General features: G+C 40.8%; 2 protein-coding genes and 1 long non-coding RNA gene across 5 annotated transcripts in view; 1 reads left to right on the top strand and 2 right to left on the bottom strand.

The window, feature by feature from the left end:
• LOC138753423 (uncharacterized) overlaps nt 1-6,834 on the bottom strand; it is a 34,574-nt gene extending 27,740 nt beyond the window's left edge. The window contains exon 1 of the long non-coding RNA XR_011351158.1: nt 6,579-6,834. This is a non-coding gene — a long non-coding RNA (uncharacterized lncRNA). The remainder of the gene's footprint in view (nt 1-6,578) is intronic.
• dnaaf2 (dynein axonemal assembly factor 2) lies at nt 6,678-17,370 on the top strand. The gene is made up of 3 exons (XM_069916380.1): nt 6,678-8,782; nt 12,706-12,852; nt 14,875-17,370. Exons 1-3 carry the CDS (start codon nt 6,899-6,901, stop codon nt 15,520-15,522), a joined length of 2,679 nt encoding a protein of 892 aa, XP_069772481.1. The 5' UTR covers nt 6,678-6,898; the 3' UTR covers nt 15,523-17,370.
• A 5,935-nt stretch (nt 17,371-23,305) lies between these two features.
• Nucleotides 23,306-26,222, bottom strand: mgat2 (alpha-1,6-mannosyl-glycoprotein 2-beta-N-acetylglucosaminyltransferase). 3 transcript variants are annotated; one of them, XM_069916379.1, is made up of 2 exons: nt 26,207-26,222; nt 23,306-25,983 (listed from the first exon to the last, which is right to left on the bottom strand). In XM_069916379.1, exon 2 carries the CDS (start codon nt 25,938-25,940, stop codon nt 24,633-24,635), a length of 1,308 nt encoding a protein of 435 aa, XP_069772480.1. In that variant the 5' UTR covers nt 25,941-25,983; nt 26,207-26,222; the 3' UTR covers nt 23,306-24,632. The 3 variants fall into 3 exon arrangements, with proteins under 3 accessions (XP_069772480.1, XP_069772478.1, XP_069772479.1); XM_069916377.1 differs by having other exon boundaries at nt 26,182-26,216; XM_069916378.1 differs by lacking the exon at nt 26,207-26,222 and adding an exon at nt 26,139-26,188.
• Nucleotides 26,223-26,323: the final 101 nt, after the last annotated feature.

Genomic DNA, 26,323 nt, shown 5'->3' with positions numbered 1-26,323 from the left:
GGGATTAAAGTCTGGGATAGGGATCACCAAGGGGGACTAGACGTGGTACCAGGAGAAACTAAATTCCCCTTGGCAAGACCTAATTGGGATAAAAATACCAATGATGGTCGGGTACTGATGGAAGAATACAGGGTTAATTTGATAAGAGGAATCAAGGAATCTGTCCCAAAGGGACAGAATTTCAAGAAAGCCTTTGAGGTTCCCCAAGGTCCCGACGAGACCCCTTCCGCATTTCTGAACAGATTACGTACTGCAATACAGCAATATGGGGGTCTCGACATAGAATCCCCGGCAGGGCAACAATTGGTACTAACTGGTTTTGTTACCAACTCAGCCCCAGACATTAGAAGAAAGTTACAAAAGACAGAAAATTGGCATGAGCAGGGAATAACCCAGCTTCTACAGATCGCACAAAAAGCATTCGTCCAGAGGTCTGAAGATAAGCAAATAGGGAAGGCAAAGACATTAATCCAAGCAGTCTGAGAGGTAGTAGATGAGCGACCTAAAAAGGATAGGGACTGTGTGCCAGCTCCTGTATGCCGTGAGGGAAGCCACGGGTGGGGAAGTGCGGACCCCAGTGGATGGAGGAGTAGAGGAGGATTCCGGGGACGACGACCCTTCCCAGGGCACCTTAGAAACCCAGGTAGAGATTGGGAAACGGGAACATTTGTATGTTTCCATTGTAAAAAGGAAGGACACTTTAAAAAGGATTGCCCACTGCGAGCCAGGGACACACGATCCTATGCCCTGATGGAAGCAGACTATGAATAGGGGGGTCACGGTTCTCAGTCAATACACACTGTGGGGCTGCACGGAGAACCATTAGTTAATTTATGCATAGGACCCCACAGTGACAACATGATATTTTTAGTTGATTCTGGAGCAGCCCGATCTAGTATCTTACACCAACCAAAGGGGGTTACAATAGAAGGGACAATGATAGTTTCAGGGGTGGGAGGAAGAGAATTCACAGTCCCTGTATTAAGAGAGGTCAGAATCCAAATGGGAAATAAGGTAATAGTAGAGGATCTTCTACTACTTCCCCAGGCTGGGGTATGCTTATTAGGACGAGACTTACAGGACCAATTGGCTATCGGTACCAGACCACTAGAATCAGGCATCGGGGTTCAATTTTATATTTTAAGCGAGGAAGATCGAGAACTTATCAATCCAAAAGTATGGGCAGAAAAAGGCAATAGAGGAGTTTTAGACATTCCTCCCCTCCAAGTCACTTTAAAAGACTCGCGACAAACTATTAGAAGAAAACAGTACCCAATTCCTATGGCTGGCCGCAAAGGTCTGCAGCCCGTAATTGACCAGCTGCTTAAGGATGGTATACTCGAACCTTGTATGTCACCCTTTAATACCCAAATTTTACCTGTCCAGAAACCTGACGATACCTATCGATTAGTACAGGACTTAAGGGAGTTGAACAAAATCATTCTCACCCGCCACCCTGTTGTACCTAATCCCTATACGATCATGAGTAAAATAGATCCCCAGAGTAAATGGTTTAGTGTAATTGACCTCAAAGATGCTTTCTGGACCTGTCCCTTAGCAACAGAAAGCAGAGACATGTTTGCCTTTGAATGGGAAAACCCTTTTACTGGACGTAAAAATCAATACCGATGGACTGTCCTTCCTCAGGGCTTTACAGAATCTCCAAATTTATTCGGTCAAGTCCTGGAACAGATACTAGATGAGGCTCCACGGAGAGACAATTGTCAGCTAATACAATACGTAGATGACTTGTTAATTACAGGAAGAACATACGAATTGGCTAAAGAATTTACTGTTGCCCTTTTAAATTTTTTAGAAAAGAAAGGTCTTAGAGTGAGCGAATCCAAATTACAATTTGTTCAATCAGAAGTTAAATACTTAGGTCATCTAGTAAGTCAGGGAACTAGGAAAATAAGTCCAGAGAGGATACGTGGTATTCTGCAAATTCCCCCTCCCAAAAATGCCAAGGAACTTAGGAAATTCCTTGGCTTAGTGGGATTCTGTAGAATCTGGATGGAAAATTATTCTAGCCTTGTCAAATTTCTTTACGATAAACTCACGACTATAGAGACCATACCTCTAGTCTGGACAGACGATGAGATCAAAGATTTTGACTTCGTTAAACATAGCCTTACGCGTGCCCCAGTCTTGGCACTACCCGACTTAAATAAGACTTTTGATTTATATACTAATGCCAAGGGAGGTGTAGCCACCGGAGTACTAACCCAGGACAGGGCAGGCTATAGGAACCAGTTGCTTTTCTATCAAAGATTTTAGACCCCGTTTGTCGTGGCTGGCCAGAATGTGTACAAGCCATCGCAGCCACTGCTGTTTTAGTTGAGGAAGGACGGAAGATTACTTTCGGCGCCCCTATGATAGTTCACACCCCTCACACAGTCCGCACTATTCTGTTACAACGTGCTGGGAGATGGCTCACAGACCCTAGAATTTTAAAATATGAAACGATCCTAATGGATAGGGATGATTTGACCCTCCTCACGACTAAAACCCTTAACCCAGCAGCCTTCCTCGTTACACCTAATTTGGACAATTCCCCAAATGAATTGGAACATGAGTGCTTAGAAGTCATAGACCTACAAACTAAGATTAGGGAAGATCTAACTGATGTCCCTTTAAAAGAAGGTGAAAGGTGGTTTATTGACGGCTCTTCACGCTGCATTGCAGGAACTCGCTATAGTGGGTACAGTGTAGTGGATGGGAATCAAGGACTAGTGTTTGAAGCTGGTCGCCTCCCTGGTCATTGGTCAGCGCAATCCTGTGAATTATACGCCCTATGTAGAGCACTCCACGGCTTAGAGAACAAAATAGGCACTATCTACACTGACTCTAAATACGCTTTTGGTGTAGTCCACACCTTTGGGAAGATCTGGAGAGAACGGGGAATGATAACTGGTAAAGGACAAAAGTTAGCCCATGAAAACTTAATTGTCCAATCCCTAGATGCTCTGACGCTCCCGACTGAAATAGCAGTAGTACATATCCGAGGACATCAAAGTGGTGACAGTCCTGAAGCTAACGGCAACAGACAGGCTGATGCAGCTGCCAAACAGGCTGCACTTACGAAAAATATTCACATCCACCTATTGCTGCCCATACCACTAGAGATTTAAAAAAACCCCATCTTTTCACGGGAAGAGGAGATCTCATTGAAAGATCAGGGATTTCGCCAAACTGCCGACGGGTTGTGGTGGACAGTAGACGGACGTCAAGTCCTTAACAAAGCATTAACCCGCCAAGTGATAGATCAGCTACACCAACAGACATATTGGGGAACTCAGGCGCTTGTGGATGCCTTTCAACGATCTTTTTACTGCTCCGGTATTTACACAATTGCTAAACTTTCCACTCGCAGCTGTCCAATTTGTCAGAGAATTAATAAGAAATCTATGCGCCCTGCACTGCCTGGTGGTCGTGACATCGCAGTTCGCCCGTTTCAGCGCATACAAGTTGATTTTACAGAACTACCTAAAATTGGTATTTACAAATTTCTTCTAGTCATAGTAGATCATTTTACACGATGGGTTGAAGCTTTCCCCACCCCCAATGATCGAGCTCTCACTGTAATCAGAATACTTATTGAATCTGTGATTCCAAGATATGGTCTGATTCAAACCATTGATTCAGACAGAGGAACACATTTTACCTCCCAGGTTCTCCAGGGTGTCTGCAAGAGACTGGGAATAGACTGGCAACTACATACCCCATGGCACCCCCAAAGTTCAGGTCGAGTTGAAAGAATGAATCAAACCTTGAAAAATCAACTCACTCGGCTTCATGAGGAGACTGGCCTCACTTGGATTAAATCTTTACCATTAGCCCTGCTTAGAATTCGCACAGCCCCTCGTAAAGACCTTGCAGTCTCACCATATGAAATGATGTTTGGACTTCCATTTATGGGATTCCACACTGATACCCCTATCCCTGAGGCTAATGATCAATACATTTCCAAATTTCTACAGGGTCTTTCTACTTCTCTACACGACCTGAAACAGAAGGGATTATTAGCCCAAACGCCACCCCTAGAATTTCCTATCCATTCTATTAAACCTGGTGATTGGGTTTATGTCAAAGCATGGCAAGATAACCAACTGAAACCTGCCTGGGATGGTCCCTATTGTGTACTTTTGATTTCAGACGCTGCCGTGCGAACAAGAGAAAAAGGCTGGACCCACATCCAACGGATTAAACCAGCTACCGAACCACAGAACCACGACAGTCAAACTCAACCCTCCACCTGGCGTGCAGTGCCTCATCCTTCTGACCTGAAACTTACACTACGCCGTGAAAAAGTGCCGTAATGTTGTTTTTATTCTTTATTGTATTGTTTAATTGTTGCTTCTCCATTTCTGGGACATCACTTAATTACTCACAATGTATTAAGTCCTCCTGGAATAGGGGCAGCAGAGGTCACAATTTTTTTCCGTTAGAGTTTAGACAAGCTGTAGATTTAGTTTTTAGCCATAGTAAGATATGTTTTAATAAGGGATTCCAATACGGACCAGGGGATCAGAACAGCTCTACAGACCATCACTTAACTTCCCACATAGATTTTAAAGGTTTCAGTTCTAAATCTGTAGCACGAAGAGAGCGATATGACACACTCACACTGAATGCTAGTAACCAATGCACTGGTCACAGAGAGAAAGAAAAGACGTTTGCTAATGTTAACAGACAGGTTTCGACTTCTCATACTGTCACACACATCTCTGCCCGTAATACACAATCCTTCCCAGACTGGTCTTTTCTCAAACATCCTTTGGGTTCCGCCGGCATTCACAATCCTTTCTACTGCATCGTTAAGGGAAGTTCCACTTTTAAACGGCAACAGCAGCTACAGATCGCTAACGCTCCTTGCCATCTGAAACATCTAATCAGACTCCATGCAGCCTTGGGCATTATCATCCAACACAACACAATGGCCCTGAGGTTACGGGCTGAAGATAAACAACGTTTAACAGACACACTTCAACAAAACCGCCTGCCGCTCGATTACAGCTTCGCTGCTGAACGCAGCACTTGTGAAGGACTCTTTAAAGACACTACTCACAACAGGCAGGCGGTTATGAGCACTTCTTCAGGACGTCGAAAAACTTCCCATGCCCAGGGACAGACTTTGCAACCTCGGTCCTCTGCGGGATGGACTGGACTTTTCACGGGTTACTGGAGTCTGATCATCGCAACCCTTTTAACAGCTGGACTTATTGCTCTCACCATCTTACTGCTTCCCTACATACAGACTGTTACACATCGTTTAACTCATCTACCCTTTCGCCAGAACGCTTTCACCCAAAGGATGTACGATCCCCAACATCTTTCTGAGGACATGGAAACTGCTATCCGTTTATTGACCAGCTGGGAAAACCAACATGTTCCACTCTACCGCATCAGTGATACTGATCTAAAAGAAAACAGAGGATTGTGAGAGACCAGTAACACTGAGATCAGTAACACTGATCATTGCGTGAGATCAGTATTACTGATCTAAAAGAAAAGTGAGGAGTGTGAGAGATGAGAAAAACTGACATTGTAATATGAACATGAAGAAATGAAGAAAATAAAATTGATACATAAGTAATTGAATGAAGCCAGTGCAAACAACATGAGACATGGATATTAGAAGGCAGGAAGCTGACACTGTCTGAGTAAGATAAGAATCTCCTACACCAGCAAGTTCACTGAATGAAGGAGAGAAGGACAGACAATTGAGAATAGAAGTAGAGTTAGTCTGAATGAGATAAGGGTCGCCAAGCCTCAGATAGAATTAGCAAGGCTTGCATAAATAATTAGAAGACCTTAGATAGTATTAGGAAGTTATACATATATAATTAGTAAGCCATACAACAGATTTATCAAGTATGTATATTTAACTAGTAAACCCTAGACAAGATTAACGAACCCTGCAGATGAAGGGACTGTAGCCCTGAGAGTCGGGAAGGTGTGAATGGGGACAAGGGCTAGGATGTGAATAAGGACAATGGGAATAATGGCATAAGAAGACACCGACAGGATAACCCCTGGTCCTCCAAGTATACTGAAACTGCACGTAGGCAGGAAGGATTGCCTAATGCCAAACCCATCCAGGGGGCAGAAGAATGTAAGGGGGAGGGTATTCTGATGCTGAAATTTACTGTATAAAAGTTGGGTGAGCCCCAGTGTATGTGTGTATTCCCAGGGTAAGGGGAAGCACCCAACTTTGCATTGTTGCTGTAATAAATGTTCTTTGTTCTCAATTTTTGTCTCGAGCAATTTCTTTAAAGGTACTTCTATTTCTAACATACTCAATGGCTCTCAGATGTGATGGCGTGCCTGACTTAGGGGGGGAAAAATTAGACGTTCTATTATTGAAATGAATTTTAAACTTTGTTTATGGGGTAATTGTCTTAATTATTTTCATAATTTATAAGCTGATTTCGATCCCCATTTTGTGGTTCGGTTGTTTTCCCTCTTATAGCAGTGGCACACAATAGCTTCACAAGGAAGACTATTATCAGTCTTTTTCAATGCATCATAGGTTATTTATAGCTATATGTAATAATATATCGACTTTGATTGGATACTTAGAAAATATTGAAAAAAGCAACGACTTCCGCTGTTTGCTTTTGCTTCGCGTCCTCTCCATGGCAACATGACCGGATCACACGGTCGTCTTCCCGTCATCGACCGCACCAACAAATTAGACCTCGGGCGGAGAGCATTTTCTGCTTGAAATGCAAAGCTCTAAACTTTAAATATACATGTTTTTAAAATTGGAAAATAGCGCCTTCCTCTTTTGTCCATTCGGGGTCGGCCGAAAGGATGGAGAGGGAGGCTGGGCCCCTGACGTCATCAGCGCGCGCCGGGCCGGGCCGGCGGATGGACGCTGAGCCTTGGTGGAGTCATGGCGTCGGCGTCCAAGCTGGAAGAGTTGGAATTGACTCGTGAAGAAGTGGATCGTTTCTCGAAAGCGCTGAAAGAGGAGAAGTTTCGAAGGATGCTGTCCGAATACGCAGAAGAGATCTCCAACCCTGAAAACAAGAAGAAGTACGAAGAGGAAATTATTCAGCTGGAGAAGGAGAGAGGAGTGGACGTCAAGTTCGTGCATCCCATCCCGGGCCACGTCCTGAAAACCAGCATCCACGGTGATAAGAAATGTTTCATCAACGTCTGCAGCAACGAGCTGATAAACAAGCCCGCCTGCAAACCGGGAAGGGACGGTGACGGGGCGCTGGGGCAGCACTGGTCTCTGCCTTACGGCCTCGCCCCTGTGAGGGAGGATGTGGGGAAAGGCGGCCAAAAACATCTGATTTGCGATGTGGTGTTTCATCCGGACGCTCTGTATATGGCTGATAGGAATACGAAGTTTCGAAAAATGGTGGATGAAATTTCATTGGACACAATAGAGAAACAACTAAAGGCAAAGCTGGATTGGAGAAACGTTAAAACTTTGAAAGTAAAATACAAGGGATTGCCCCATGCGACTGTTATCCGCAAACCACTTCCTGGTGGCCACAAGGAAATTTCACACGAAGATAATCCTTTAAGGTTTCCTTATCCTTACGATCTTCCAAAATCAGAAAATAGCTCACAAAGTTACGACAAGGATGAAAGCACAACTGATAGATCCAACGCTGCTGGGAAAGACGCGGATAAGAAGAGTCAAACGAACGCATTTACCCAACCCAAATACTCCATAGTTTACCGATCAGTTTTTGACATGCAGGATTATCGATATGCCCGTGAAGCTGCTCCCACTACCAGGCCGAAAGAACTGGTGGTTACGATTGACCTCCCGCTGCTTAACTCTGCTGAGAATGCTTGTTTGGATGTGACCAAGAATTTCTTGAGTTTAGAGTCACAGAAACCAGCTTACAAGCTTGAATTGACACTTCCCTATCCAGTAGATGAAAACCAAGGATCAGCCAAATTTAACAGATCGAAGCGACAGCTGGTGGTTACATTGCCTGTTGTTCCTTCAAAGCAAGACTTTGAACTAGAAGAGAATCACACTAGTGAGTATGAGCCAGTGAGCAAGGATGTGGAGTTTGAAAAATCACCATTGAAACCGGAATTAAATCAGTTTGAAGGAGATTCCCATGAGATCAATGAAGATCATTCTGCTTATATAAATTATGAAGATTCCAATTGGCAGCAATCTCAAAGTTATGAACACCCTGAACTGAGTGACATTCCATCATCTGTTGCAAAAGATGATGGAGTAGCTACATCAATTTCATGTAATAATTTTCTAAAACCAAATGATTTGATTGTTTCTCCTCAAGCTATTTCAGAGGTGGATTCTGATGAACAGAAGAAACACCCTGAGGAAGGTCCTTCTAATGATAAAAGTTTTCATGGGTCTTTAGAAAACCAACCTAGTAGAACTGTGGATGGACAAATAAGTGAACATCCACAAATAAGTTCATCAGCAAATACTGAATGTTGCTCAGAAGACTCTTTAAAGGAAAATGAACTTGTGTGTCCAGATTTCCATTACCATCAGAACAAAAGCACTGTTACATTTGTACTACAAGTGAAAAATATCAATGAAAAGAGTTTGAAATCTGTGCTTTGTACCTCTGATTATCACATCATGTTTGGGACCACAGACTCTGATACCTTGTATTCCTTGATTATTCAATTTCCTTTTGAAAATAAGCTGAACACCAGAGAAAGCATACTTAACATATCAAAAGATAATGCAGCAGTGGTTTTAATAAAGTCATTTGAGAGTCAAGGCTTATGGCAAAGCTTCAGTTCTGGGCATAGACACAACTCATTACAGGTAACTTTCCCAATCCTAAATTCTACCTGTCATGTAAACATGACTGTTGAATGTTGTGCTTTCCCTCTTTAGTCTGTTCTGTGATCCTACCATTTTTATAAGACTACACACTGACAAAAGGCAAAGGAGGAAAAACCCAACACCCAACCCCAACCAACCAATTTCCCCTGCAGCCGCTGCAACCGTGTCTGCCTGTCCCGCATCGGACTTGTCAGCCACAAACGAGCCTGCAGCTGACGTGGACTTTTACCCCCTCCATAAATCTTTGTCCGCGAAGCCAAGCCAAAGAAGATACACAAAAAAAAATCAACTTGAGGTTTGAAGAGAAAAAAAACTTGTTAATTGTAAATTTCATACTCCCTGCTGCATGTACTATGTGGAACTCCAGCCAATATACCATCTCCCTAGACTGCTGAGTTGAAGTGAATTAATACCACCCTGTGTCACAAGTTCCTTGGATCACTTGATCTCTATTGCCTTATCAGTTTCCTGGTGATCTGAGCTTTTCAAATCCAACTGCCTGAGTCACCTGACTCCAATTGCCAGGTGCAGCCTTTTGGTAAAATCCCTGTTGAATATACATAGCTACTTGGTTTGTAGGAGATAAATTTGAAACAGAAGTTTATTATCACAGTATTGAGTTATTCAAGCTTTTGGCACAAGTTGAGAGAGGGAAATTTGCAAGTCAAGTTTTTATATGAAGAGTGGTTGGTGCTTTGAATGCGCTGCCAGGGGAGATAGAAGCTGACACAATAGTCATTTTTAAGCGGCTTTTAAACATTTGTGTAAATATAGAGGGATACAGACCTGATATCTGATACTTAAAGGAATCTATTCTTCTCCAGCAACCTTCTTCCTGATTTTTTTTCCTGTGTAAAATGGGCTTTGGTCCCTTACCCCAAGATATACAACCAACCACAAAACATATGAGCAGAAATAGACTAATCAGCCTATCGAATCTGCCCCACCATTTAATCATGAGCTGATCTATTTTCCCACTCAGCCCAAATGCCCAGCAATCTGATAAGATTAGTTAGATTAGCAATGCACACATGTACTGGAGAAGCTCAGCAGGCCACACAGCATCCATAGGAAGTAAAGGGTAACCAATATTTCAGGCCTGGGTCTTTTGTCAGGAAAAAGCTTCGATGCTGTGTGTCCTGCTGAATTTCTCCAGAACATTTGTGCATTGCACTTGACATCAGGTTCTGCAGATTTTCTTGTTTAACTTAGATTGGCATCATCGTCAGGGCAGACATGTTGGGTCAAAGAGCCTGTTTCTATTCTTTACTCTTCTATGTTTTGTGGCATTATTCATCAACTATTCTCATATGGAAACAATGGGAAGAAGGCTGGGCATTTGGGCTGAGTGGGAAAATAGATCAGCTCATGATTAAATGGTGGGGCAGATTCGATAGGCTGATTAGTCTATTTCTGCTCATATGTTTTGTGGTTGGTTGTATATCTTGGGGTAAGGGACCAAAGCCCATTTTACACAGGAAAAAAAATCAGGAAGAAGGTTGCTGGAGAAGAATAGATTCCTTTAAACTTGTGAGGTGGTCTATTTGTGGAGCCATGGGAGATGGACGAGTTCTGAAATGAATATTTGTTTTCTGTATTTACGTTGGAGAAAGCTGTAGAAGCTAAAGAGTTTGAAGAAGAGAACAGTGATGTTCTGAAACATATTGACGTTATAATAGAGGAGGTTTAGGTGTTCTTGAAGTGCATAAAGATGGATAAATCCCCAGGCCTGACAGTGTATATCCTAGGACATTGTGGGAAGCAAGGGAAAAAACTGATGGGGCCCTGGCAGAGATTTTTGTATATTTGTTAGCCATCAGTAAAGAACTAGAAGTCTGGAGGGATGCTAGCATTGTGTTTTCCTTTAAAAAGTCTTGTGAGGCCATTAAGGAACTGCAGGCTGGTGAGCCTAATGTTTATTATTGGAAAGTTATTGAAGGGGATTCTGAGAGACAGGATCTATCTGCCTTTGGAAAGGCCGAGATTGATTATGGATAGTCAGCATAGCTTTGTGCATGGAAATCATGCCTCACCAAAGTCACTGTATATGTGTGAAAAAGAAATAGTGTATATCATGGCTAATGTGATTTATGGTGTGAAAAATAAAAAATTTAAAAAAAAAAGAAATCATGCCTCACCAATTTGATTTAGTTTTCTTTTTAAAGAGATGACCAAGGCAAGGCAGTGCATGTTGTCCACATGGAATTTACTTATGCCTTTGACAAGCTTCTTCATGGTAGGCTGGACCAGATATTTACATTACACAGGATCCAAAATTTGCTTGTTGGAAGGAGTCAGAGGGTGGTAATGGAAAGATGTTTTTCAAGTTGGAGGCCTGTGATCAGTGATGCATTTGCCATTTATATCAAGGATTTGGATATGAGTACAGATGACATGATTAATATAAGTTTACAGGTGCCACCAACTGGTGGTATGAACTATGAAGAAGTTGACTGAGGTCACAACAGGATTTAGATCAGCTGAGAAAGTGGGTAAAGGAATGGCAGATGGAATTTAAAATGTTGCATTTTGGAAAGTTTGACCCAGGAAGGCTGTACACAGTGAATGGGAGGAACCTGGTGTGTTACAGAACAGCAAAATCAAGAGGTATAAGTAGATAGTTCCCTGAAAGTGAAACACAGTTAAGGTGGTGAGGAAGTTGCATCATTGGTACAAAAGTTGGGATGACATGTTTCCACTGGCATTGAATGAAGAAGATGAATGCAATGACATTCATTTCTAGAGGAATAGCATACAAGAGCAGTAATGTAATGTTGAGATTCTAAAACGCACTAGTGAAACCTCACTTGGAGTACTGTGTACAGTTTTGGATATCTTATTTGAGAAAAGATTTGGTGACACTGGAGAGACTTCACAATTATACCAGGAATGAAAGGGCTAGCATATGAGGAATGATTGTTGGCTCTTAGATTGTACTTGTTGGAGTACAGAAAGACGAGGGGCATTTTGAATGCTGCAAGGCCTAGACAGAGTTGATGTGGCAAGAATGCTTCCCATGGTAAGGGTTTCTCAGACAAGAGGGCATAACTTCAGGATAAAGGGGCATCAATTTAAAACAAGAGTTGCAGAAAAAATTCTTTATCAGATGGTCATGACACAATGGAATATTGCCACAGGTGGCTGTGGAAGCAAGGTCGTTGGGTGTATTTAAGGCAGAGATTGACAGGTATTTGATTAGTCAGAAGGCCGGGGAGTGGGGATGAGTGGGAGGATGAATCAGCTCATGATTAGAATGGTGGAGCAGACTTGATGGGCCAATGGGCCTACTTCTGCTCCTATATCTTGTGAGCTCTATCAGATTTTGGTGAGACCACACTTGGAGTATTTTGTGCAACTCCAGTTGTCATACTTTGGAAAATATATGATTAAATAAGGGTGCATAAAAGGTTTAGAACAATCTTGCCAGTATTAGAGGGATTAAGTTATAAGGGAGATTGGATAGGCTGGGACTGCTTTGCCTGAAGCAAAGGAGATTGAGGGGTGACCTTATACAGTTTAATAAAGTCATGAAAGGTCCAGATAAGGACTTTTTCCCAGGATAGAATAAAATAATATTTAGAGGATTTAGGTTTATGGTGAGAGGGGAGAGATTTCAAGGGGACCAAAGTGTCACATTTTTCACACAAAGGGGGTGGTCAATATAAGGAAGTGATAGAAGCAGGTACAATTACAAAGTTTAAACAACATTTTCACAGGTACATGGATAGGAAAAGTTATTGGTCCACATGCAGGTAAATCTGATTATCTCAGATAGGCACCTTGGTTGTCATGGGTCAAAGGGCCTGTGGCTTCATTCCATGATTCTACAACTCTAAAGTGAAGAATTTGTACATTTGTCAGATGCTCTCTATTCATCATGTGAACATTTTTTTTCTGTTTAGAACAAGTTGTTTGTAACTTCAGAAAATGCTGATCAATTCCTGAGAAGTTCCTTGAATGATTCAATCCCGGCCAATGAGGCTGAAAAATGTTCGGCAATTTTGACAGTGTCAGAAGTCAGTGAAAAGCGTCTTGTTATTTTCTCAAAGGTGAGTTCCATAAAACTCGAAAGATCCAACATTCACAATCTATGCTCCTGTCTTTTCAACCATTGTTAAAAATTTCATAGAAAGACTTTGAAAATTACTTCACAGAGCAGAAGTAAATTTCTCCAGAACAAATTCAAAGTTTTTTTTTGTTTTAACTGCAGTATTCTCCATCTTCAAAAGTGTTCTCATTCTCTTTTATTTCTTCCCAAAATTGAGCCCTGTTTTATATCTCATTTAACTGCACATTATTCTTGTGTATACTTATATGGTTATTTTTGATTACAGAGCACGTTAGAGCTGAACATAAATGCATTTTTGTCAACATCCCACCACAAAGGACTTGACTGGGTATATGCAGAGTTGAAGTTTCCCTTGGTGATATTAACCAGGTGTCACAGTCTGATAATGAAGGCTTGGCAATTTAAAACAGTTGAGAAATACTTACTTCACATTAAATGTGGTGAACTGTGGAATTCACAATCAAAGAAGTTTGTGGAGGCTTAGTCACTAAATATAGTATTCATGACTGAGGTTGATCGATTTTGAGATGTTAAGGGAATCAGAAAGTCATATGGGTAGCTGGGAAAATGATGCTGAGGTAAAAACTCTGCCATGATTTTATTTAATGGCAAAGTAGGTGTAAGGGCATTGAAAGACTTCTTAAAATGTGGGAATTTTGAAATCCAATTTGTAACATTTTAGTTTTTAAGCTGATAAGAGTTTTTATGCAGTTATTATAGCTCAATATACTACAAAACATTTGGTTACTCATGTAACAAAGCATAACATTATTTTGTCAGCAGAATGATTCTCATGTAGTTTTAGTCCTGGATAGTTCACAGATTTCTGAGGTTATGATAGAGAAGGCTCTAACAGAGCATCCTGGGAAGAACCAGGGAATCATTGAGAGGTTCTCTCCATGTCAAAGGGCATATGTATCTTCCAGAAATTGTATTATATTTGATTCATTGTGAAGGCTATCTTTCTCATAGTTTCACCTTATTCTCCTGAGCAGTGCTGGAAGACCTTTCAAAGTAGTCCCAGCTCCCCTGCTTTTTATTCACATTGCTATGTTTTTCCTTTTCAAGTCTATATCCAGTTATTTTGTGATAGTTACAACTGCTTCAGAAGAGCCATCAAGCAGGCTGTTTGGGCCACTTTGTCCATGCTGACTAACTTGTTTGTCAGAGCTAGACTCAGTTACTTACATTTGGTTCAGCACTCTCAAAATCTTTCCCATCCATGTCTAAGTGACTTTTAAATATTGTAATTGTGCTTTACTCTACAGCTTGTTACATATACCCACAAACCTACATGTGGAGAAAAAAAATTGCCCATCAGGTCCCTTTTAAATCTCTGGAAAAAGAGTGTCACCATTCACTTTATGCCCCTATAAGAACATCCTTTAGCCTACTACAAGAGCAGGGAAAACAGTCCCAAGCTGTATAATATTTCTTCATAATTCAAGCCCTCCAGACCCAGGAATATCTTTGTAAATCTTTTCTGCGTCTCTTCCAGCTTGATGACATCCTTCCTATTAAGGTTGGCAACTGCATACAATAATTCAACTCTGGTCTCACCAACGAGTTGTAGAGTTGTAACTTAACGCCCCGGTTCTTGTATTCTGAGCCCTGTCCGAAGAAGACAAGCACACCAAATGCAACCTTCACTGTCCTGTCTGTCTGTGTGGCAACTTTAGGGAACTGTATACCCTTACCTCTCTGTTTTAAATTCCATTTGTCTGCAAGTCCTTCCCTGGTTTGATAAAATGCAACACTTCACACTTGTCCATCTGCCATTTCTTGACTCACCCAGCTCTTTCTAGGAGTGCATTCCAGATTTGTATTTAACTTGTGTTCTTAGTAATGCATTTGTGAATAGAATTTCTAATTCCTGTTTTCATCATCAATGACAATTTCAACTGCATAATTTCTAAAATTGTCCTCAAAGCCAATAAGTAGAACTTTGTAATCTGAAAATTTGGAGTCCAAATTCAGTTAAATATTAATTCTGGTTTTGTAGTTTCAGCAAAAAGAGGATATCAATTCTCCTGTGTGTGATCTGAATCACAATACAGCTTGCAGTACTCCATCAAACATTCAGCAACACAGAGAAGAAATCTGCACTACTGAATCCACCCCAGAAAAGGAAACATCTTTGACAAATGATGGTGTGGAATTTGATTCTTGTCAAAGAGAGGAATTGGTTTCTCTATCAGGGAGTTGTGATAATGTGGTACAGTTACACAGTTCATCAGAAGGAACAGTATTAATTCCACACCTTGGGATGGACCAGCTGTCTCAAAAAATGTGCATGAATCCCGCTGAAGGGAGTAAATTTATTAGTGAGGTTGAAATTGAAAGTCAGTCAGTTATTCCACCCTCAGACCTTGATATGCCACAAGCAAAGAGTCCAATATCTCTGAATAATGAGTCCTCAGTCATTTCTGACTCTACAAAAAGGGAGAATGGTGATAATGAAGTTCTTGATGAAGATGACCTTCTAGCTGATCAAATGAATGACAATGGTTCAGAGTTTGTTAAACAAACAGCTCCATTCCAAATTCTGGAGGAAATTAATCCTGCTGATGGAAGTATTAAGGTTATTTCTGACCATTCAACACATTCTGCATTTACGTTTCAGAATACTGAACTTTATCAACTAGATTAAATAGTTTTGTTTATTAATGCATCTTAAATGTACAGTATTATTGTACAATATAATTTAAGTTTGTTTAGAATTTTATAAGTGCATTATTTTAAAACAAATCATTAATGCATGAATGACTGATTTCTTAAATTACATAAAATGTAACATATAAGGAGACTCTCTGACCCATTTGTCTGTGCTGGTCAAAAACATTTACCGACACCAATCTCACCTTCCAGTCCTTCATGATACATCCAAGAACGTTCTAAATGTGATTTCTGACTTGACCCTCCTTTAGGCAATGAGTTGAGGATCCTATCCATCTCTGAATGAAAAAGTCTTCTTCATCACCTCTCAGATCCTTCTACCAAATGACCCTCTAGTTTTTAGAATTGGACTGCCAGGAAACGAGCCCTTTGGCCCACTGAATCTGCACCAACAATCAAGCACCCATTTATGCTAATCCTACATTCTCAACAAATTCTCCCAGATTCTGTTTCTCACCTGTGTACCAGGACCAATTAACATACCTACCCACACATTTTGAACGTGAAAGAAAACTGAAGCACCTGGAGAATCCTAAGTGGTCACAGGGAGAACCAGAGATCAGTCTTGAACCCGAGTTACTGGAGCTGTACCTCATGCAACACTGTGCCTCTTGACCCTCTGTCAAGGAAAATAACTTTTTCCTATTGACTCTCATGATACTATACTTAAATTTCCCTTCAGTCTGGACCTGTTCCAATACAGGTCTATCCATTCTTGGCCATTATTGAAAATTTCCATTTTTGCTTCTCCAATTCTCCAATGTGGTGATCAGAACTTAATGGACATGTATTCCATTTTACACACCATGCTGTATCTTATCCCATTCTTTATATTCCCCTATCTTGTTGCACCTCTTTAAATGCATTACTTAAGCATTCTAGATTGAATTTCATTTGTTGTGCAACTAAAATCCATTGACCAAATAATCTGTTCTTCCTGAAGTGTAAAATTCTCACCTTCACCATGGCTAAATTTTGTAACAGTTAATACTTTTTTTTTAAACAATGGCCTATTTGTTTAAGTCTATGTTATTAATATATACAATAAGGACCAAGTACTAAGCACTGTGAAATCCCACTGGTAACATCTTCCAGTCACATAAACAACTCATCAATCATTAGTGGTTGCTTGCTGTCAAATTGCCTTTTGGACCCATTCACTATTCTCCCTTGGAATTTCATGGGTATTTACTTTTTTGACCAGTCTACCTTGTAGGTCTTTGTTAAAATCCATGCAGCCTGCATCAAATGTATTGCCTCATTGACTCTCTTTTTTAAAGCTCAATAAATTCCAATGTCCTCAGTTTTCCCTTAACAAATCCACAGTGTCTTTCTTTGATGAATCTGTGACTTTCTAAATAAAAGTTTATATTGTTGATCAGAAATTATTCAAATACCACTGGACAACTATTTTTTTAAATATTTGTTACCTGAAAAAAAATTGGGGATTATAATAGACAACTTCAACCTAAACCCAAAGATAATTTCTAATTTGTTGTATCACATAGGAAGTTGGAGAAACATTAAATTAACTTTTATTGAATTTAGCAATGTTTAATTGCATAATGATGCTGACACATTGTTAATTCAACTGACCTAAAATTGTTTTCCCAGAATTTGTCTTGGTCACCAATTTTAGAATCGAAGTAGAGCTCATAGGCTTTCTTAATAAGTGTAGTCATCCTGCGTCTTTGTGCCTTAAGTGTATTCTCGCCACAATTGTAAAAGGATTATCACAGCTGTTGTAATATTGACAAGACATTTCTGCTGTTTTGAATCTTTCTGAAGACAATAAATGCTATTGTTAAGGTTACTCACTAAATTATTGCCTGAAGAACATGTGTTCAATGTAATGCACAGCATCTCTATACGTAAACTGCTTTTATAGCCTGTCTGCATCGATCCTGACTAATATGACAGAAAATCACAAAAATAGGTATATCTAAAAAAAAAGGTACATGATAGGAACATTTTAATGTGATTTTTGAGATCAGCAGCCCAAAACCATAAAATACATCCAAAGCTATTCAGGAAGCAAAATTTTTGTTGTCACATGTAATTTTCCCACCACCAAAGTTAAACTAACCGGCCAGAAGTAACTATTCTTTCCAAGCTTCTGGCACCACCCCTGCACCTTGGGAAGAATGAATCCAGAATATTCTCTTGTTTAGTAGCCTGGGAATATGTTATACTGATGATTTATTCCCTTGCAAAAATGCCAACTTTTTCTAGGTTTCGCCCATACAATATTTCTCACTTTTTCCTTAACTACATTAACATTGTTTTCTCATGAAGACAAAGGAAAGAACCTCATCCATTTTCTCCATCTCTAAGTATAGATGTTTCAAAGCAGATAGGGAGGGAGGTAAATGGGGGTGGGGTGGCATTGCTAATTAGGGACAGAAAGGGAGGATGAGGATGCTATAGAACAGGGGTTCGCAAGCTTTTTGTTCCTCTGTACCCCTTGGGCATTTTTATAGGTTCCCGTGTACCCCTAAAAATTAAGGATTAAAAAAAAACAACATTGTGCAATCTGACTGCAGATTACAACATCATGTATTGTACAGTAGTGGTTATTCTCTCAGACCCAATGACCCCCTGAAAAGTGCAAATGTACCACTGGGGGTACATGTACCCCAGGTTGGGAACCCCTGCCATAGAGGGATCGTCTACTGTGTGGCTGGAAGTATAAAACAGGAAGGACCCCACCCAATGGCTACTAAGGACCAGATCAGATAACTAGCCAGAGTTTGGAAAAATGGAAAACCAACAGGGTTGTCATAGGGAACACCAGCTTCCTTAATATTGATTGCCACTACCTTAATGCAAAAGGGCTAGATGGAGCAGAATTTGTTAGTTGACCAAGAAGATTCCAAACAGTAAGTTGGCAGACCAACTGGAGGAGAAGCCATACTGGATGTAGTACTGGGCAATGAACCTGGTCAGGTGTCAAACCTCTTAGTGGACAAGCATTTTGGAGTTAGTGACCACAATTAGGACATTTAAATGTTCTTCCTAGCATCCATGATATCCAGGATCCCAGGGATTTATCTACCTTTATTCATTTTAAGACCTTCAGCATTTTCTTTTCTGTCATTTGGCCTCTTTCAAGACATTGCTATTTACTTCCCCAGTTTCCCTGTCTTTCTCCATGTTAAATATGGATTAGAACTACATGTTAAATGACTGACCCATCTCTGTGGTTCCATATGCGTATGACTTGTTGATCGTTAGGGAGCTGTATTCTTTTCCTAATTACACTTTACTCAGAATCCTTCGGCATTCTTCTTAACCTTAATTGCCATAGCCCCCTCTTGCCCTTTATTTTCCTCTTAAGTGAACTCCTATATTCTTTCTGCTGCAAAAGGAGTAAAATGAAAATATAATTCAGCAAGATCCTCTTAGTATCTTATTCATAGTTGAATAAAGAAGCACATTTTTGATCTTTGATTTCCTGACCATTAGACAAGGCACTGAATAGTCATATTTATATTGGAACTAATCTGCAATTTTTCCTGTTTCCCCTTTTTTCACTCACCATCCATTGAGTACTGTTTACTACATTACAATGATTACACATCAAAAGTTACTCAATCAACTGTGAAGCATTTTAGGATATCACACAATATGCATTGATTATATATTTATCTGCCTCTCCTTTTAGAATTTTATCCATTGATGTTCACCTTTTAATTTCAGGTTGCCATTTATTTCTAGATGTACAAAAATATCCTGTCTTAGCATTACTCCGAGGTCACAATTTGAAAGTTTTTGAAGAACCTAATACAGGTAGCATTTTTCTGGGTGATTGTGATACAAAATGCATTTCTCTTTCACAAAATCGCAATGTTTAACACAGGGATTAGATTGGAAAAATTGTAAATTATATAATTGGACTGCCTGAAATGATCTATTAATGAAATATTGTGTGGCATGATTCCCAAAAAGAAAAATCTCAAATTTATATTAGGTCTGAGTCAGTAGATGCAATCTTCAAACTGAACTTTTTTAAAAAGTGCTGAAATGCTATTATAAGTTGAAAAAAATTCACCACCCGACCTGTTTGGTAACAACAGAGCTCTATGGTACAAAATGAAATCTTTGCTTCTGGCGGGAAGATGGAGCTGGGTCTAAATCTTCAGCATCAGCTGCAGCCGGAGTAGGCAACGGCAACGGCAACTCCATTCTCAATATCATCCGCATCAAAGGAGTTGCTTTGGGCTCCCAGACAGGAGTGGGGATTTTGGGCTCCCTGGGCAGAAGATATCGTGGTCATGGACCGGCAGCAGCAGATAGATGGCGGGGATCAATGGTGGAAAGGTGTCGGGGACTGGCAGTGGCAGAAACATTTGAAAAAACCATCAAGAATTTTGTGTTTGGTGCTGTATTTATCTTTTTTAAGCAGTGATGATTTTTTTGATAAGTACTGAACATTATTTCATGTTATTTTTCCACTTGTGGCGTTATGTGGGCGCTCAAAAAGCCGGCTGCCGTTTGTTGTTGTTGATACAGGTGTTCGGCTGATATTAACGTGCTGCTTTGTTCCATTATTCCAAAAACCACAAAAAAACAAAGTCTGGATCCAAGCATTTCGGAGATGGGGTACTCCACCTGTAGTACCAGGAAAATCTGTTGCTTCCCATGCACTATTTAAAAGTATCTTCAGTGTCTTGCTTATCTGTTGTTTAATTTTTAGAATGTTTATTAAATTACAATACTTTTTTGGTATTTCAGATCTAGTAGCATTTGTCTAATGTTGCAGAAGTATTGGGTGTCCACTTTAAAAGTCTGGTGACCATTTTTGAAAGTTCAGCATGATGATCCAGTATGAGTAAGTCCTCAGAGCAGAACTAAGAAAAGATTGTTCAAAAAAACCCTCAGGCAAGAGACCATACTTACCAAGGATTTTCAGAGATCAATTCTTTTTCAAGTACTGTGGTAAGAGACAATGCAAAAAGATCCAATTTAACAATAAGAAAATTACAACAGAAATGCACCACATGCTGCAAACACAGAAGTGCACACCCATCATAAAACCAACTTTGATGTTTGTCTCTTTTCAAGAAACATTTAGAATATGGTACAACTTGGAGCAAACTATTGCCTCTTGGAATTCACCAATGCATTTTCTCTCTGGCCAGAATTGATCTCCTGTTGCTTGGCAGTGAACAGCAGACAGAAGCAACATGTAGATTTGCAAATACTCAAGCTTCCTGATAATACAAAACACTGTTAGTAATTCACAGCATTTGATAGTTCTGGATGTGATCTTTCTGCATTTGATACTTGTGTTGCCCATTCTTGAGCTTCAATTCCAAATGGAAGTGGCCAATTTCAACAGACTACCTTCACGAGTGATTGCAGAAGGGGTATGTCATCTTTGCTCTGCTGAACCACCACTTACCCATGCTTGTTTAGCCCATTACAGCAACTAAGGTAAAAAGAGGCAGGATAGTTGGTGAAGCAAGAGTTGAAGAGGAGACCCTTTCCTGGTTGATCAGAAGACAATTCATACCACACTTTCAGTGAAGACAAGTTATTTATTTATTTATTTTTTTACACAAGACTTCCCAGTGGGACTTTTATGACGGGAGATTTGAGTGAGGAAATGAAATGCGGGAAAGAAGATTAGGTCTGAATACATAGTCAACGGTCTCACGTTTGCTGTTGATCTTGGATGGTGCCCATAACACCGGAAAAAACAAATTTTTTCATAAGGTTTGTTTCCTGGAAAAAAAAAACTTGGGATGACTCCAAGCTGAACACGAAAGATAATTTTAGATTTGCTGTATCATGTAGGAAGTTGGAGAAACATTAATGAACTTTCATTGAATTTAGCATTTTAATCACATTATGCTGACAATTAGTTCATCTGAGCTATAAAAATATTTTGGTGTTGACTTCTGTTTGTACTCAGCATCTGAAACATCTCGTGTCTGTGTCCAACAATAGTCGGCCAGCATTGATGGATTCCAGTTACTCACTTTTCCATGGTCGCAATGTTCTGGTGAAACCTTTCACCACGTTCATCACCGTCTGCACAAAGATCAGCAGGGAAGACGTCCAAGCGTGAATGCAGAAAATTACATTTCAATGACATGTTGCACTTCATGGCTTTGTATGCTTGAAGCAGGTTAAAAATATGACAGGAAATCACAGAAAATAGGTTATATCTAAAAAAACAGCAGGTGATAGAAAAATTTTAAGGTGATTTTCTTGATCAGCTGCCTAAAATCCATGAAATACACCCAAAAGTGTTCAGGAAGGTTTATGTGGCGGTTAGCGCAACGCCTTTATAGCATCAGCAATCGGGACTGATTCAGGCTCTGTAAGGAGTTTGTATGTTCTTCCCGTGTCTGCATGGGTTTTTTCTGGGGGCTCCAGTTTCCTCCCACTGTTCAAAAATGTACCGGGGGTGTGGGTTAATGGGGTGTAAATTGGGCGGCATGGACTCATGGGCCAAAATGGCCTGTTTAAAAAAAAATTAAAATTTAAAAACAAACTAGCCACAATACATCTCCCCTTTAAGAAAGTCAAATCCATGGAAATTATCGCAACTGGAATCATAGTATGGGAGCTGTGCTGTCCAAGATCTAGAGAGGCTTGGGAATGACATGGTCGGCTTAGCAGTTAGCACAATGCAATTTCAGCACCAATGACCTGGATTGAATCCAGTCTTTCTGTGAAGAGCTTGTATGTTCTCTCCAGTGTCTGTGTTGGTTTTCTTCTGGTCTACTCCCTCCCTTCAAAAACATACAGGGGTTGTAGGTTAATTGGAGTATTTTAGCAGAACGGGCTCATGGCTGGAAGGACACCTGTTACTGTGCTGTATATCTAAATTTAAAAAGAGGAACAGAAAAGTTAGCTTGAATTATTGTGTCACTCAAACCTTGGCAACTTGGCTGGTAAGACAATCTGCAGCAAGCTGAGAGCTTGTCCAGAAGCTAAAATCATAATGAACCATGCATTAACTGCACAGAGACAAATACCTGTGGATCAATCACATATCACGCTGCAGGTTTTTCAGAGGAAAGCATCATTTTAAAAATGAAACTATATACAAAACCTACTGTCTTTTTGTTAATATGTCAACTTCCCCTTCTCTCGAGCTGCAAATTTTCAAATCTGTGAATGCAGCAGCCATTTGGTACTTTGTACATATTTCACTGTTAAGTAAACCAAAACAGAAGCATTGTCAAGTTACTCCAAGGTATCTTTGACAAGCCCAAGCCCCTCTGCACCTGCACTGCCACAAGAATCCCACAAGGTTCCTCACTGATTTTGATGGAAGATTATTTTGAAGAACAAGGCACCTTTGAGATAGAAAATAAGAAAACCATTCATAGATTTAGTTTCCATTGAATTATGCAGCAGGCCAAGTCTCATGAGAGACACCACACAAAAATGCCCCAGAAAGAAAAACAGCTGGAACTACAGAGAATTGGAGATGAGTTAGGATATTGGGTAGGTATTATGAATTGGTTTTTACCTTCAAGATAAAGTAGATTTTGAAATTTAGACAATGGAGTTTTTTTTTTAAAAGAACGTTTTATGATGAAAGCTTGCTTAGCTGATCGTTATAAAAAGGAAGTGCCCCTTCTGGGAAATCTAACAAGATTGGTATGCGACCACCTCATTAGAATGGATGAACAGCAAGTTGAACTGATACATACACATATAGGGAAATCAAATTCCTTGCTTGGAAAAAGTGATATAATTTGAAATTCAAGTACAATAAATTTTACAACAGCGTTGAGTATTTTATATCTCTTCAATTCTCAAAAGGAATTGTATTGTTCCTTTTATTTCAGGAGGCTGAACAATGAAATACAAAAAAAACAACTAAGGCATTTGCTGATAAAGATTGAATAGCCTCTGGGGAGCAGCAGTGTCTCAAACTGCCATGAAGCATCATCTGTCAAAACAGATGAACCCTATTTAACGCATCACAGGGAAAAGACATGCTGGTTATTTTGGACACCGTTAGCAACATATAAACAAAAACATTGCATTGTATTATCAGTTACAGATTTGTGCTTTACTTAAAGAACTGAACAGTACTGTCATTACGATTCAATGTAGTGTACTGATGAATGGCCAAAATGTTTACAGTCATTCATTGAGTGCTTTTTTTTCCTTTACTACAAATTCAGACGAGTTGAACTGTTCAAATTTTCATACGAATTCAATTTTGGAAAAAACATCCGGCAATTTAGCTGCAGATTTTGCTCTTGGATCTCTGTGTTTTTATGGTGTGAGCATTTTGAAACAAAGTATTTCCAGTTACAGTTCTTCCACTTGTGGCAGAAGTAACCTAGGTAATGAATTTAAGATAATCTCGCTGCTATACCACACATTAAGGCATAGTTTAATAAAAGTTCTTAATGCAAATACACTAGAAGAACAAAGTGACAATGCTGGGTTGAATAAGTATCACTGTAAACCAAGTAATGAAAAGTTAGTTTTAAACCCAGCAACATAAAATGAGCACCTTTGACTTCTTTGTCATCATATAATTGCATTTTCTTCTGTTCAAACTCCAGAACACACACAATAAAAGAATAGTAGCTCTTGCTAAAGAGTTGATGTTCTTTATAAATCAAATAAGTCATTCCCTTTCCTGCTACTCTTTTGCAAAGGCATTGGCATACTGGTGTACCAGCATTCCTCCAACACTTCATTTTTGGGATCCAATGGTAATGGCAAGAGCCAAAAAAGCTATATTGGCTTGGGGACCAGACTGTCCCAAACTTCACCCAACAGTTTTCTATTATAGTTACTGACAGCAATCAAAGGTGGAAACCATAGTTGATTTTTTTCCCCTCCCCAACTGAGAGGATTATAAAACCAATTGTAACATCCCCTACGGCAACCCTGGTTGAGACAAGTTAACCCAAAGGCTAAGTTTATCCTAGGGGCTCCTTCAACTATGTTCAATAGAAACCTTTTGATACATTTAAAAAGTGAGCCATTGGGGCAGCGGTTTTCTTAAGGTTGAAATTCAAAGATATCAGATTGTTCTCTGTTTTTACAACAGGAGAAAACTAAACTATTAAAAACATATGGCAAAAATGTATCACATCATTACTGCAGTCGGCGATAACTTGCACAAAGTTCATGGTCCCTAATATCTCCCCACCCTCCATTTTTCACATGTGGAGTGATTGCACCCATTGGAAATACTTTGCTTATTGTCATTGTTTCTGGAAATAAATGCTGTCTATTACTACTTATAATTCTGTCTATTTTAGAAATTTCAACAGTTGGTGTGCAAGTTTTCTTGTGATGCATCCCGCAATCACCAGCATGGAAAATCCGAGGAGCTTCACAAACCATAACTTTCCAATAGCGAGGCAAACAGGATACTGTTAAGTGCTGCAATGTCCAGTCCCAGTTATAGTCATCATATTTGCAGAAAGTATCTGTGCACTCTATTAGTTTCTGATAGGTCTCTCTCGTCATAGCCATGCCCATGTTATGCTCTGTTGATCGCCAGGTCTTCACTTCAACTTTATTTGTTTTATCTCCAAAATCACTTACACGTCCATAGGTACCAAGGGACAGTATGTCACAGTCAGGGCAATTTTCAGTCTTCAAACTCCACATATTTTTCAGAACATGATAAAAATCAGGAGACAAATAGTGGTCTTCTTCAATGAAAAGCACTAAACCCTTATGATCTTCCAAAACCTTGACTTTCTCCCAGACAAAATGCAACTTCCACCACCAGTGGTGTTTGGTCTGGCAGAATTTGGACTCCCTGTAATGGCCAAATGAATCTGGATATTCGGCATTAATACAGCCCAGTTTGAAAGCCTCGGCCTTGCTGACGTCCCGCGGACAGTCTTTAGGATCGTGCCCCGGGAATTCGTTGGGATACAACTGGAGACTGAACGGGAAAAAGACCTGTACGACTTGACAGAAGTCGACGCTGGCCACGATGTGGTTGAGCTGCGGAGACCAGAAGTCGTGGCTGAATATCAACAAGACGTTCTCTATCCCTTTGGCCTTTCTGAGCGAGTTCACGAGTGAGTGCAGGTAATCCGGCCGGTTGTGCACTTGGACGACCACCACCACGTCGTCTGGAGGACGGCTCCTTCTGCTCTCCGCGTTTCTGACGACCTGATCAAAATTGAGCTGGTAGACGACGCCTCGGTAGACCAACGTGAGGTTGTCGACCTCCGGCCTTTCCATCGTGCCGCCCACCACAGATTCGTTGGAAGCCCTCCTGCTCACCTTCCCGTCGCCAACTCGCACGAGCCGCGAGGCCTCGGCCTCCCTCGGAAACACCTCGGCTTTCCTCTGCCTGCCGCCCGTCCAGAAGCCGAAGGCGGCCACCAGCACGATAAGCGCCAGCAGCAAGACTTTCTTCTTGTAGATGCGGAGCCTCATGTTGGCTGGCAAGGGAAGCAGCGCCCTTTCAGCTTCTCCCCCACTGAAACAGACCAAAAACAACCAGGGTCAAAGAGACTCGGCGGCCGGGGCAGCCCGCGGCATTTCCAACCGGCCGGCCCGAGGGCAGGCGGCCGCCGGCACTCCCACCCGCTCCGATCCCGAGACGCCAACCACGCAGCCGAGCAACGCTCGGACCTCGCCTCGCAGCCACGCCACTGCGGCCGCTCCGCATCCCCACCTGACGCCTGCCGCCCTCCACTCACCCCGGACACCACCTCCCCCGCTGCCCGTTCCCCCTCTGCGCCGATTGGTGCGCAGCCGGACGCAAGGCCGAGCCTGATTGGACGGCTCGACTGTCGCTCGCCGGGGGTTCGCTCACC

This window comes from Narcine bancroftii, chromosome 2 (assembly GCF_036971445.1).
Source record: "Narcine bancroftii isolate sNarBan1 chromosome 2, sNarBan1.hap1, whole genome shotgun sequence".
NCBI classification, from domain to species: domain Eukaryota; kingdom Metazoa; phylum Chordata; class Chondrichthyes; order Torpediniformes; family Narcinidae; genus Narcine; species Narcine bancroftii.
This window is presented reverse-complemented; position numbering and strand designations above follow the sequence as displayed.

What these genes read in the sequence shown, in the direction of transcription:
- mgat2 (XM_069916379.1), bottom strand. Translation starts at nt 25,940, where the DNA reads ATGAGGCTCCGCATCTACAAGAAGAAAGTCTTGCTGCTGGCGCTTATC.
- dnaaf2 (XM_069916380.1), top strand. Translation starts at nt 6,899, where the DNA reads ATGGCGTCGGCGTCCAAGCTGGAAGAGTTGGAATTGACTCGTGAAGAA. An exon ending in ATAGACACAACTCATTACAG is followed by an intron (nt 8,783 to 12,705) that starts GTAACTTTCCCA and finishes TTTTCTGTTTAG; the next exon opens with AACAAGTTGTTTGTAACTTC. An exon ending in GTCTTGTTATTTTCTCAAAG is followed by an intron (nt 12,853 to 14,874) that starts GTGAGTTCCATA and finishes CTGGTTTTGTAG; the next exon opens with TTTCAGCAAAAAGAGGATAT.